The sequence below is a fragment of the Schistocerca nitens genome, chromosome 2 (genome assembly GCF_023898315.1).
Source record: "Schistocerca nitens isolate TAMUIC-IGC-003100 chromosome 2, iqSchNite1.1, whole genome shotgun sequence".
NCBI lineage: Eukaryota > Metazoa > Arthropoda > Insecta > Orthoptera > Acrididae > Schistocerca > Schistocerca nitens.
The window spans coordinates 734,273,407-734,287,608 of NC_064615.1; the positions used below are offsets into that span (position 1 = coordinate 734,273,407).

The 14,202-nt window shown below is 40.5% G+C and overlaps 1 protein-coding gene across 1 annotated transcript in view; it reads left to right on the top strand.

Moving 5' to 3' along the window:
* LOC126236938 (esterase FE4-like) overlaps positions 1-14,202 on the top strand; it is an 87,087-nt gene that overhangs the window by 21,247 nt on the left and 51,638 nt on the right. Inside the window, exons 6-7 of the mRNA XM_049946628.1 lie at positions 10,367-10,566; positions 13,694-13,859. Coding sequence (XP_049802585.1) covers positions 10,367-10,566; positions 13,694-13,859 — 366 coding nt within the window. The remainder of the gene's footprint in view (positions 1-10,366; positions 10,567-13,693; positions 13,860-14,202) is intronic.

The window sequence follows — 14,202 nt, forward strand, 5'->3', positions numbered from 1 at the left end:
AACACGTGAGGCAATACTTACCCTACGACTTATCTTAGAAGATAGATTAAGGAAAGGCAAACCTACGTTCTAGCATTTGTAGACTTAGAGAAATCTTTTGACAGTGCTGACTGGAATACTCTCTTTCAAATTCTGAAGGTAGCAAGGGAATAATACAGGGAGCGAAAGGCCATTTACAATTTTGACAGAATCCAGATTGCAGTTATAAGAGTCGAGGGCCATGAAAGGGAAGCAGTGGTTAGGAATGGAGTGATACAGGGTTGTGGCCTATCCCCGATGTTATTCAATCTGTATATTAAGCAAGCAGTAAAGGAAACAAAAAAAAAATTCGGAGTAGGAATTAAAATCCATGGTGAAGAAATAAGTATTTTGAGGTTTGTTGTTGACATTGTAATTCTGTCAGAGACAGCAAAGGACCTGGAAGATCAGTTGAACGGAATGGACAGTGTCTTGAAAGGAGAATATAAGATGAACATCAACAAAAGCAAAACGAGGATAATGGAATGTACTCGAATTAAATCAAGTGATTCTGAGGGCATTACATTAGAATATGAGACATTTACATTAGTAAATGAGATTTACTATTTGGGGAGAAAAATAACTGATGATGGTCGAAGTAGAAGGGACAGAAAATGTGGTCTGGCAACGGCAAGGAAAGAGTTTCTGAAGAAGAGAAATTTGTTAACATCGAGTATAGATTTAAGTGTCAGGAAGTCTTTTCAGAAGGTATTTGTATGGACTGTAGCCATGCGTGGAAGTGTAACATGAACGATAAATAGTTTAGACAAGAAGATAATAGAAGCTTTCTAATCGTGGTGCTACAGAAGAATGCTGAAGGTTAGGTGGATAGATCACGTGACTAATGAGGTGGTACTGAATAGAATTTGGAAGAAGAGGAATTTGTAGCACAACTTCACTAGAAGAAGAAATCGGTTGGTAGGACACATTCTGAGGCATCAAGGGATCACCAATTTAGTATTGGAGGGCAACATGGGGGGTAAAAATCGTAGAGGGAGACCAAGAGATGAATACACTATGCGGATTTAGAAGGATGTTGGTTGCAGTAGTTACTTGGAAATAAAGAAGCATGCACGATAGAGCATCTAGCCAGTCTCTGGACTGAAGGCGACAACAACAACAGTTTTCACGCAATGCTTACGACAATGTATTGCATGGAGCTTATTTAGCTACGAATGTAATCATTATCTTTCATGAAGTTTTGTCATTTTTGTAATTTACAGTGAGATATGCAGGAACGGGAAATGTGTTTATTAATTAAATTCAGATTCTGATCTGGTTCAACTGTGTGATATTGGTTTAAGAAACTCTCGATGAAATTCAGAAGGTTTGTCTGAACCGATTTTTTAAATTTTGTGAGTAGTATAATTAATTTGTAGTTTTAGTTTGCTTCATATTTTAGAGAACTTCAAGATATTTAATTTAAACGATTTCAGTTGAGTACGCTGAATGGTATGTGTAATAGCAATGATTCCTATATACGTCCCCTTTCATTAACGTGGTTTGCAACAGTTAACTAGAGTTTGTTTAAGTGAAGCGCACAGACCTACACATCACATTTTTGGTGATCCCGTTCCTGTCCGTTTTGTGTAATAATCGTCTACAAATGCATACATACACTGATGAGCCAAAACATTACGACCGTATATGGTAGTAATGTAATTCATACATAACTAAATTTCAGTGTGATTACAAATTCTCCACTTACGTCAGCAACTGAAAAATCTGAGCTCTACCAGTTTGGTTTCAGTAGACATAGATGACGCTTACAATCGCCGTCGGAGTTCTGGTCAGTTGTTTGAACTGCAAACCTACGCACTTCGAATCACTTCCAGCCACTTCCGAGCTTCTTTTTATTTAGCTCAACTCCTTTAATGTTGTAGTCGACCATGCACATGGTAGTAAATTCTGTCCGCTGCAGAGTGCTCCAGAGAAGAATCCTGTATGTGTTATTATACTTTGATTACTAACTGCCTAAAATCCCCTTCACTAATAAAGCATAAATTTCATTAGTTCCCAACCCCTACAAGGTTTCGAACGTCGTTGCCTACTCCTCACCTACCCATCCTCCATTCTTTTCAACTTGCTAGCGCACCGCCCGAAACAATTAGCATTCACGAAACTTACTTTAGAGAATCGTAAGGCGTCCCTAATCCTCACTGAACCTGAACCACTACGACATCTCTACCAACAAACCCTGAAGTGCCAAAAGTCATGTGATACCCCCTAATATCGTGTCGGACCTCCTTTTGCCCGACATAATGCAACAACTCGCTGAAAGTCCCCTGCAGAAATATTGAGCCATGCTGCCTCTGTAGTCGTCCGTAACTGCGAAACCACTGCCATTGCAGGATTTTGTGCACGAACTGACCTTATGACTATATCCCATACATTTTCGGTGGGATTTATGTCGGATGAGCTCGGTGGACAAATTATTCGGTTGAATTTACCAGAAGGTTCTTGAAATCAATAGCAAACAGCGGTGATCCGGTGACATGGCGCATTTTCATCCACAAATTCCATTGTTGTTTGGGAACATGAAATCAGCGAATGGCTGTGAGTGGTCTCCAAGTAGCACAACATAACCATTTGCAGTCAATGATCGGTGCAGATGGACTAGGGGACCCAGCCCATTCCACGTAAACACATCCTACACTATTACGGAGCCACCACGAGCTTGCAGATTGCCTTCTTGACAGCTTGGGTCCATAGCTTCGTGGGATCTGCCCCACACACTAACACTACCATCAGCTCCTACAAACAGAATTCTGGACTCATATGACCAGGCTACGGTGTTGCAGTCGTCTAGGATCCAACCGATATGGTCACGACCAAAGGAGAGGCGCTGCAGGCGATATTCTGTTAGCAAAGCCACTCGCACCGATTGTCTATAGCCCTATTACGCCATATTTCGCCGTACTGTCCCAATAGATAGGTTCATCATACGTTTTACGTTGATTTCTGCGGTGATTTCACGCAGCGTTTCTTGTCTGTCAGCACTGAAAACTCTGCGTAAATGCCTCTACTTTTAGTCATTAATTCTGGGCCGTCGCGCACTGCGTTGGCCATGGTGAGAGGTAATGCCTGAAATTTGCTATTCTCGGCACACTCTTGACATTGTGGATCTCGAAAAACTGAATTCCCTAACGATTTTCGAAATGGAATGTCCCATGTGTCCAGCTCCAACAACCATTTCGCGTTCAAAGTCTGATAATTCCCGTCGTGCGGCCATAATCGGGTTGGAAACCTTTCTACATGAATCACCTGAGAACAAATGACAGTTCCGCCAATGCACTCCGCTTTAATACCTTGTCTACGCGATACACCGCCATCTGTGTATGTACCTGTCGCTAACCCATGAATTTTGTCACCTCAGTATACACTACACAGTACATGAACTATACAGTACATACAGTATTATTTCTTTTTTTCACATCAACTCACACCACATCTTGTCTTATGATGGTTTTGACGGACTTCCGTTCCCCGTCAACAATTATTGCGAGAATCTATACTTTTCTTATCAAATGTACTTCTTTCCTTTCCTATTACTTCCGTTATTCAATGCGCCGTTATCCACGTCTTTAAAAACCAACTTCTATGAAACCTATATCACACCTCCCTTTTCACTTGTATCACATGATCTTCATCAGAGTTCCAATACCAACACTGTTTTTCTTTTCTCCTAATCATTCATAGACCGAGGTGCCTCTACAAGAAGCAATCACCCTGTATTCGTATCATCACCATTACTGCCATTCTGTTTACTTGAAGAAACGTTATAGCCTGTATCCTGATCCACACCTGGGTCTTCAACTGCTGTAAATATAAACGTACCTCAATTGGTACTATGGATTCATCGTTAATCTTCAGAAGAGAATTAGTAACGTATTTATGTTATATGTTAACAAATCCCTCTTCTTCAGAAAAGCTTCCCTTTCTATAGCGAGTCTGCAATTTGCATCCTCTTTACTTTGGGTATTTTGAGTTATTTTGCTGCCCAAACAGCGAAACTCATCTACTACTTTTAGTGTCTCATTTACTAATCTGATTCCTTCTGCATAATCTGATTTAATTCGGCTACATTCTATTATAATTCCATAACTTTTGTTGATTTTCATCTTATAATCTCTTTTCAAAGAACTGTCCATTTCGTTCAACTGCTCTTCCATTTCCTTTGTGGTCCCTGACTGAATTACAATGTCGTCGGCAAACAAGTTTCTGTTTCCAGAATGAGATTTTCACTCTGCAGCGGGGTGTGCGCTGATATGAAACTTCCTGGCAGATTAAAACTGTGTGCCCGACCAAGACTCGAACTCGGGACCTTTGCCTTTCGCGGGCAAGTGCTCTACCATCTGAGCCACCGAAGCACGACTCACGGCCGGTCCTCACAGCTTTACTTCTGCCAGTATCTCGTCTCCTACCTTCCAAACTTTACAGAAGCTCTCCTGCGAACCTTGCAGAACTAGCACTCCTGAAAGAAAGGATTTTGTGGAGACATGGCTTAGCCACAGCCTGGGGGATGTTTCCAGAATGAGATTTTCACTCTGCAGCGGAGTGTGCGCTGATATGAAACTTCCTGGCAGATTAAAACTGTGTGCCCGACCGAGACTCGAACTCGGGACCTTTGCCTTTCGCAGGAAAGTGCTCTACCATCTGAGCCACCGAAGCACAACTCACGGCCGGTCCTCACAGCTTTACTTCTGCCAGTATCTCGTCTCCTACCTTCTAAACTTTACAGAAGCAGAACTTCTGCAAGGTTCGCAGGAGAGCTTCTGTAAAGTTTGGAAGGTAGGAGACGAGATACTGGCAGAAGTAAAGCTGTGAGGACCGGCCGTGAGTCGTGCTTCGGTGGCTCAGATGGTAGAGCACTTGCCCGCGAAAGGCAAAGGTCCCGACTTCGAGTATCGGTCGGGCACACAGTTTTAATCTGCCAGGAAGTTTCAAGTTTCTGTTTCTTCTCCATGAACTTAGTTCTCTTTCCTAAAACTCTTCTCCACTAATTATTTATGTTTTCCGACTACCAGTCACACGTATTTATTTAATGTTAATCTTAACATTAACTGCAAAGCATTTCGAGCATGATTTGGTCATCGTCGCACGTTTATACATACAGATGTTCTCAAAGATAAAATATCTTATTTTAAATTAACCCTAGTTTTAATTAAGCCTAGAAATGCCAAACGCCGGAAAAGTTGAAAATACACTTTTGTTTTCTTCGAAAATCATACCAAATATCCTAAATTTACGTGCCTTCTTGTATCTGTCTTTCAGCTTGTACTATACTGGACATTTATACGGTTAAAGTTTTAAAACCTGGAAATAAAAAATTTGCCCTTGGTTGCCACTACTTGTAACCACAATTCAGATGGAAAGTACAGTGATATCCAGACCATTAGCTGCTTACAGGCGTTTATAAATATCAACAGGAAAACTTGAAAATAAGTGCCCTGACCGGGACTCGAACCCAGGACCTTCTGCTTACATGGCAGACACTCTATCCGACTGAGTATGGCGGACACAGAAGATAATGCGACTGCAGGGACTTATCTCTGGTACGCTAACCGTGAGACCCACACTTCCTACTTACTGTCCACACACTACATTTGTAGTGCCCCTGCCTACTATACTCATCACTCGCAGCAGTCATTCTATCGATGGCCGTACGAGTTTGAGCAATGTGAGTTCCATCCGCACTGAAGAAGATCATTGGCCGGTAAGCCTTATCTATATGAAGATGGTATCCGCTCTTTCGAACATGTCCGAATGAACAGATACCATCTTCATATATAATTCAGATTGTGTCTACATTTCCTTTGGCAACCTGGGCGTGCAGTAACTGCAGCAATTCATTCAGAACGGCGTTTCTTCAAGTAAACATATATCTGCTTCTTTATTACTTTGATGTTCTACCTCCACCTGTTTATGCAAATACACAAACTCCTCCGGATATCGAGTTTGTCTCCGTCTATGTAAGAGCCATTCAGAATCAATCATTTTCTGTGCAGGAGGTAAATGTCATCCATAAATGACGCTATGCTCTCAAATAGAAGCGTGTTTCTTAAAAGTTCTCAGCCTATCATAACCTATCTGTACAAAATCTGAAGATTTTTTAAAGGACAAAAAAGTATTATTCAGTTCTTAGATCAAAGAGTGAAAAGAAATTTTGGATAGCCTGTAAATTGAAGTACGACTTTATTTTTCTAGTTTATACGAACTATCATTGTCCAAGTTTTGAGCACTGTTGCTTGTTGTACTTTATATCAGAGAAAAATAGAGAACTATATTAACTTATAAATTTGTTGACACCTTATATGTTCCAAAGAGCGGTGTGCTGACCCCACGCCCCTCCTATCCGCATCCTCCTCGGAGGATGACACGGCGGTCGGATGGTCCCGGTAGGCCACTCGTGGCCTGTTATAATGGCACTGAGCACTTTTAAAATGATCTCACTTTGGTAAAACAACACCAACAGTAAATACATCTCACAAGAGTTATAGCATATTGTAACACTGACGTATTTTGCGTTTAGTTGGTGCTGAAAGTAACCTAAAATAACTTGGTGCAGTATATGAGGGAGGGGGGGGGGGCATATGGCAAGATATCAATGTCTACTTTTGTCTTCTGCTAGAATGGAGCTATGGCTCGTTGTTGTGATAGATACAACAGCGATTCTGAGAACCCAAGGCTTCATCTCCATCGCTGGTGCACTGGCGGAGCTAATAGCTGTGGTATAGATCACAACAAAGAGGCACAGCTTCACATCAGCAGAAGATTGGGTAAAGATTTCTGGCCACCCACTGCCCTTGTACTCCCCTCAAACGAACTAGTAGCCACTCCAGTAGCAGAACAAACGAACACGACAGTTCTACATGAATTTAGACTAAGACATTTTACCTATAAGTAACATCTGTATGCATATATGCAGTAAAATTCATGTTGAGATCATTTTTCTACCATTGAATCCTTTTCTTTTAAAATTTCGGAGCATTTACAAAGAACTTCAACAATCAAACCATAGGCATTTTCTGTTTACGATATCGATTATTCCACAGCCTTCGTTGACTTTTGTCCTCTTCAGGTTTATATTTTAGTGAAGCAATCTTTCTTCACTATTCCGTTAATGTATTCTATCCATTTTGACCGTTTTCCTGGCTTTTGTTTCCTAACGTATCTTTTCATCACCAGTAACAACATAACATCGTTTCCTTTGTGATTTAAAAGATAATTATTATGTGTCTACAGGCAACAATGAGAATGAAGAAATGGTGAGCAACAATAACTAATGAAACAAATTGACTAACAGGAATTTACTTTTTTCAAATATAATCCACTTCTGTAGGTTAGTAGGCCTATATCTTTCTGCCACGTGGAAGGTCTAAGGCCAATCCATGAAATGATCATGACATGTCCCCTAAGAAGAGAACTAGGAAAGCACAGGCTCGTGAGACAATACAGGGAGCTACTTGGTGACGTGGTGGCACCAAATTCTGAAAGGTGACTTTAACAGCCAGGAAAGAGATATATCAGATACACGCTCCGTGGTACTGAATGTATAGCGAGGATTCTATGATGTTTCCTGCATTTCAACATCCTTTATACTTCTCTTCTGTATGGTAGTATTTATTCCACTTTATCAAAATGGCACTGATCCTTTTTATATTTATTCATGTTGGGACATACATTTGAGTTTAATTTGATCAACAACCTTCGTTTATTCTTGCAACATGTCTGTACCATTGTATCTGCCTATGTTCTAATGTTTTAGTAGCATTTTCTTTGACTCCTATAATATTTCTTACTCGTTCATTTATTTCTTATTTTGACACCTTATGATCTCGTCTCGTGTATTTCTAGTACTTGTAGGGATATTTTTCAGTACTGTCCAGTCTCCATAATGAGTTCCATATCGATATTTCTTCTGCACCTCGGAATTAACCGAGAATTTTGTTGGGTCTCTTCGGTTCTATGTCTTTGACGTTCTGCATATTTTACGACAAAAAATCGAAAGTATTGAAATTTCATATTTCCTTTAACCCCTGCAACACCAATGGGAAGGGGGGACGGTACTTTATGCCCACATCTGAAAGTATTATAATCTACTCAGTTATTTTATACTTTAATATATAAATATAAATTGAGTGAATTCTTCTAGTAGGTTCCATGCATGTTTTAAATTTCTAAGTAAAATGTAACCTTGGAGTTGTCACTTTCCCCAGTGAAGGAGGATGTCAAATTAAATACCTCTCATCTGTCAAATTTCCACCCTTATTTTATTTGGCAACCAGTTTCAGCGTTTTACTACTCCATCTTCAGGCTCCTGGCCGATGTGTAGAAAGAATCTACCTCGGTTGTGATCAAAACAGGAGCCAGCAATACTGGTATTAGTAGATTTTTTGCTATTGTTATCACTTCAAACATCACCTGCCGACTTGATCACAACCGAGGAAAATTCTTCCTATACGTCGGCCAGGGGCCTGAAGATGGCTTGGTAAAACGCTGAAACTTGTTGCACAAATAAAATAAAGTTGGAAATTTGACGGTTGAAAGGTGTTTAATTTGACATCCTCTATCGAACAGCCGAGTCCCGCAAGCATCTCTAAAATGATGGACATACAGAGTTCCCCAATGAATGTTGAATTCAATATTAGCAGGTTCATGGCCGTCCTTATGCATCACGAACTTCTTCAAAAATATGTTGAGAGTAAATGTGAAAAACAATGAATAATTTTGTGGTTTTCATAAAGACGATAGAACGCGTTATTGGACAACCGTTGACGCTGCTAGGAGTGTAGTAAAAGTTATTTTCAGATAGTTGACCAAATTACACTTCAGCACCTCTTTAAAATGTATGTTGTTAATATAATTCAAGAACAATTAATGAATATGGTTTCTTTTAATGTTACAGGATGGTCATAAAATTTATTACATCTCAGTTTGTGTGGTTTTCGTGAGCAATAAAAAGGGCGTAAACGATGTTTATGTTGATCTCTATTCCAATTTTCTGTACAAGTTCCGGAACTCTCGGAACCGAGTGATGCAAAACTTTTTTTGATGTGTGTATTAGACAGCACTTAAATTTATAGAATGCGAAATATTTACAAATACTGCGCATAGTAAAACCTCATGTCTAACAAGAACAAAAACGGTTGAAAAAGGAGTAAACTGTTTATGTCGGTATCTAGTGCGCATTGCATGTGATTCTAAAATCAGTCTCCAGTCTGAAGTACCGACCAAAAGATTTCCTGTGTTCGTAGGTACACTATCCTCGCTCCTACAGAAAACTAGTAAAAAACAGTAGTGTAACTAATTATCTTTTCAGGTGAACTCCATCACTTCCGCATTGCCTCATCAGTTGAAGCCTCTTGTTCGCCCTTCGCACATCTAGTGTGAAATTAAAAACGATACTCGTACATCCAGATGAGCTTCAAGAAGCAGTCTGTGTTATTATACTAGAGAATATGAAAGTCTCTCTTACAACACAAGTCAGACCTCATCAGGATTACGAGAAATGAAGGACTGAAACAGGAGTCAGAAAGAACTTTCTGTGTCTTCAAAAACCTTGCAACCGCCCTCGAGGCCTCTTTTTATCACGCAACCGGGGAAACGAAAGCGGAAAATCAAATCTCAACCAACCTTATTTTCCTTATGACAATGTATTTTTTGCTTCTAATACAGATAAAAATGCTACCAGGAATAGAAACATTAATTGGAGCAGTTTTGAAAGTAGGCTTTTACAATAAACCGGTAACAATGTAACCAAAACTGAAAAGCGAGAACTACAAATTAACAGTGAAGTCATACAAACTGTTGATGCGTTTTTCTGTTTAGCGAAGGTGACGACTATAACGCAATGGAAAGTGAAATGAATAAATAGAGAACTTAAAATGTCGAGTGCATTGCTGGTTAAACTGAAGCAAACTTCCGATTCGTCTGAAAAAGGAAGCTCACACTCAGTGTGTATTATCAGTTTCGGCTTATGGCAGTGAGACATCGACATTTAAAGGTCATACCTGCTCTTTTACCTGCTTTGACAGCATTACTTCTCAGAGAGAGGAGTCTGCTCTAGACAATACCTGGAAAGCGTGTATTAAACTAGTATTTATTTTATACACATAATATTATGTCTATGCCTATATCCTACCAGCATTGCTATTACGCGCCAAACAGTATTAAATATTGATCCTGGCGTCTTACAGCTGACATTAGCTATGCACGTACGTTATGAAAATAGAAATGCGGTTTGAAACACTTTATATACAAACTTTATTAAATGGAAAAGTGTTGTTTTCATGTCTGCCTACTACATAAATGCATCTACTTATCAGAAAACTTCGTTCCTCGTCAGGTCTATTCAAGAACGCCATAGCAATGAGCGGATCGACATTAAACCCTTGGGCATTCTCTAGAAATGCAACAGACAGGGCGATAAGGTTTTCCCAACACTTGGGATACACAGGGAAAACTTCAAACGATCTCGTAAATTTTCTGAAAAATATAGATCCGTCTACGCTAGTGATGGACCCGTATGTTGCTCTATCGGAAGAGGTATGTATATGTCACTCATTATTTTCTTTAATTCAATGAAAAACTTTTAGTTACATCGCTGCGTTTTACAACACATGAAAAATGTCTTGACAAACCAAAAGCAAATGACAATAATTGTAAGACACAGAATGCCATAATATCCATTTAATAATTTTCATGGAAAATATAGTGCTGTAACTTACTTTCACGTCAGTTACCTGTGATGTATCCATTAGGTATAGTTGTCTGCCTTACTACTGTCATACTCTCGCCTAATTGTCCTACATCGCATATCCAATAAAAAGCTTGTTTTTGTGATTGAACCAAGAGTTCTACAGATTAAAATAGAAATAATATTCTGAATACACTAGTAAATAGACTTTAATAGACACTGGGTTTTGCAGGGGTGTTAAAATTTATGTCAGTGATATGTACATTCCTAGAGAAGTAGTGATTTAATTTTTGAACCCCACGCTTCTTTATCCATTGCATCCCGCAGATTTCTTTAATCAACAGGCTTACATGTTCCTTAGCACTTACGTTATGTTTCAGAGGAGAAAACTTTCACCCGTTATGTTGTTATCGGAATGGCATATAAGTTTCTCAGTTAATATACTGCAATTTTCATAAACTTCATAACACACAATCATCTGTCTGAGTCATACCAAGTTTCCTCTACGAGTGACCAAAGCGCTGCCCGCAGAGTTACTTCCGTCTGCGATTTAATTAACAAACCCGGCGTTTGACGTGAAAACAGCAGTTGCCAGGTTTTATTTCCAATTGTCACTACGTTAGCTACCTCTGGCGCTGGTGGGACGCAGACATGACGAAAACCATACAGTCATAACTTCGAAAGACTAGGTATTATGTCGCTAATGTGATTTTTGATATTGGTGATAGTGAGAAGGGAGATAACATTGGGTATGTACAGATCACACACTCATGATGCGTTGAGATGGGAGACCATGGCACACAACATGGGTAAACGTATCCATCCTGTCCACTGAGTGCCCTGTACTCAGTGACATGGCATGTATCCCAGACCATACTTGTGCTGACACAACTTCGTATTGTGCTTACCCTCTCAATGACTCAACCGAGAGAAATGAGAGACTTGGCACGAATGAAGGAACTCAAACTGTCGAGCTCGCTGCCTGAATGTTTTCACGTGAGTTTACTTATGCACTATTACACTACTGGTCATTAAAATTGCTACACCAAGAAGAAATGCAGATGATAAACGGGTATTCATTGGACAAATACATGTGATTACATTTCACGCAAGTTGGGTGCATAGATCCTCAGAAATCAATACCCAGAACAACCACCTCTGACCGTAAAGCGGCCTTGATACGTCTGGGCATCGAGTCAAACAGAGCTTGGATAGCGTGTACAGGTACAGCTGCCCATGCAGCTTCAACACGATACCACAGTTCATCAAGAGTAGTGACTGGCGTATTGTAACGAGCCAGTTGCTCGGCCATCATTGACCAGACGTTTCCAATTGGTGAGAGATCTGGAGAATGTGCTGGACAGGGCAGAAGTCGAACATTTTTTGTATCCAGAAAGGCCCGTACAGGACCTGCAACATGCGGTCGTGCATTATTCTGCTGAAATGTAGGGTTTCGCAGGGATCGAATGAAGGGTAGAGCCACGGGTCGTAACACATCTGAAATGTAAAGTCCACCGTTCAAGGTGCCGTCTATACGAAAAAGAGGTGAACGAGACGTATAACCAGTGGCACCCCATACCATCACGCCGGGTGGTACGCCAGCATGGCTATGACGAATACACGCTTCCAATGTGCGTTCACCGCGATGTCGCCAAACACGGATGCTACCATCATGATGCTGTAAACAGAACCTGGATTCATCCGAAAAAATGACTTTTGCCATTCGTGCACCCAGGTTCGTCGTTGAGTACACCATCGCAGGCGCTCCTGTCTGTGATGCTGCGTCAAGGGTAACCGCAGCCATGATCTCCGAGCTGCTAGTCCATGCTGCAGCAAACGTCGTCGAACTGTTCGTGCAGATGGTTGTTGTCTTGCAAACGTCCCCATCTGTTGATTCAGGTATCGAGACGTGGCTGCACTATGCGTTACAGCCATGCGGATAAGATGCCTGTCATCTCGGCTGCTAGTGATACGAGTCCGTTGGGATCCAGCACGGCGTTACCCTCCTGAATCCACCGATTCCATATTATGCTAACAGTCATTGGATCTCAATCAACGCGAGCAGCAATGCCGCGATACGATAAACCGCAATCTCGATAGACTACAATCTGACCTTTATCAAAGTCGGAAACGTGATGGTACGCATTTCTCCTCATTACACGAGGCATCACAACAACGTTTCACCAGGCAACGCCGGTCAACTGCTGCTTGTGTATGAGAAATCGCTTGGAAACTTTCCTCATGTCAGCACGTTGTAGGTGTCGCCACCTGCGCCAACCTTGTGTGAATTCTCTGAAAAGCTAATCATTTGCATATCACAGCATCTTCTCCCTGTCGGTTAAATTTCGTGTCTGTAGCACGTCATCTTCGTGGTGTAGCAATTTTAATGGCCACTAGTGTAGTATTGGCTATATACTGTGAAAAGGAATCTTCGGAGAAGCACTGAAACCAATCAACAGTGGCTGACTAACAGATATTAAGCTGAAAATGATGAAAAGCATTTCCAAGTCAGCAGAACTATCTGACGGTTTAAAGAAACATTTATCTGTGTCGATGACAATGGAAGATAAGTACAGGGTAATAGATTCTAATGTAAGTAGCGCTGCATGTATCACTAACATAAAAATAAAAGTAGGCAAAACACTGTAAACTCAACACAAAAGTGGTTATGCCATGACTCACGATCATCATTCGCATAAACGCTATCTGCTGTTGATGAGAAGCTACGATAGAATTTAAACGAAATAAAGTAGTGTAACGTAACTTAGTAAGCTTCATTACTGGTTGGATAACTGTAAGAGCTCGTCAGCTGCTGATGATTTTACTGTACGAAGGAAAAGCGTTCGATACAATTTAAAGAAAAAGCAGTTAACCTTCCTTTATACACTCTGTAGTTGAAGTGAACTTCGACACTGAATAAGCTGTCCTTGACAGAAACAGACTGTAGTAAGTATGTACAAAAATCTTCTGTTGCAGGACAGCATGACGTCGTTCACGTGTATCTGGGTGCCCAGCGCTGAACCGGCGCTCGACGGAGCGTTCTTGGCAGAAGAGCCGTGGACTCTTTTGTCTGAAGGCCGCTTCAATCTGGTTCCTTTCATGGCTGGCAATACTGACCTCGAATTAGTTAGCTACACACAGCGTACGTAAAATAAATGTTTTCACTATTGTTTAGCAATTACGGTATACTAACATTTCTAAAGTAATCGTCTGCGCTAACAATTGTTTCTCTGGTCTCTTAGAATTCAATAACTGGACGTTTTATTAATATACAGATAATATGAAAAAAATTTTATTTGCATGTTAGCTGTGGTTCAGTATGTACCTTGTATGTTGGTCTAGTAACTTTGAAAGCATTTAACAACACATATGGAGACGCAATAATTACGTCGATCTAACTGAATGTGTAAGTATTACGGGGATTATTGTTATTGCGAGGACTCGTTATATACCGCAAAGCTGACATATTCTAAAGACGAGAGAAA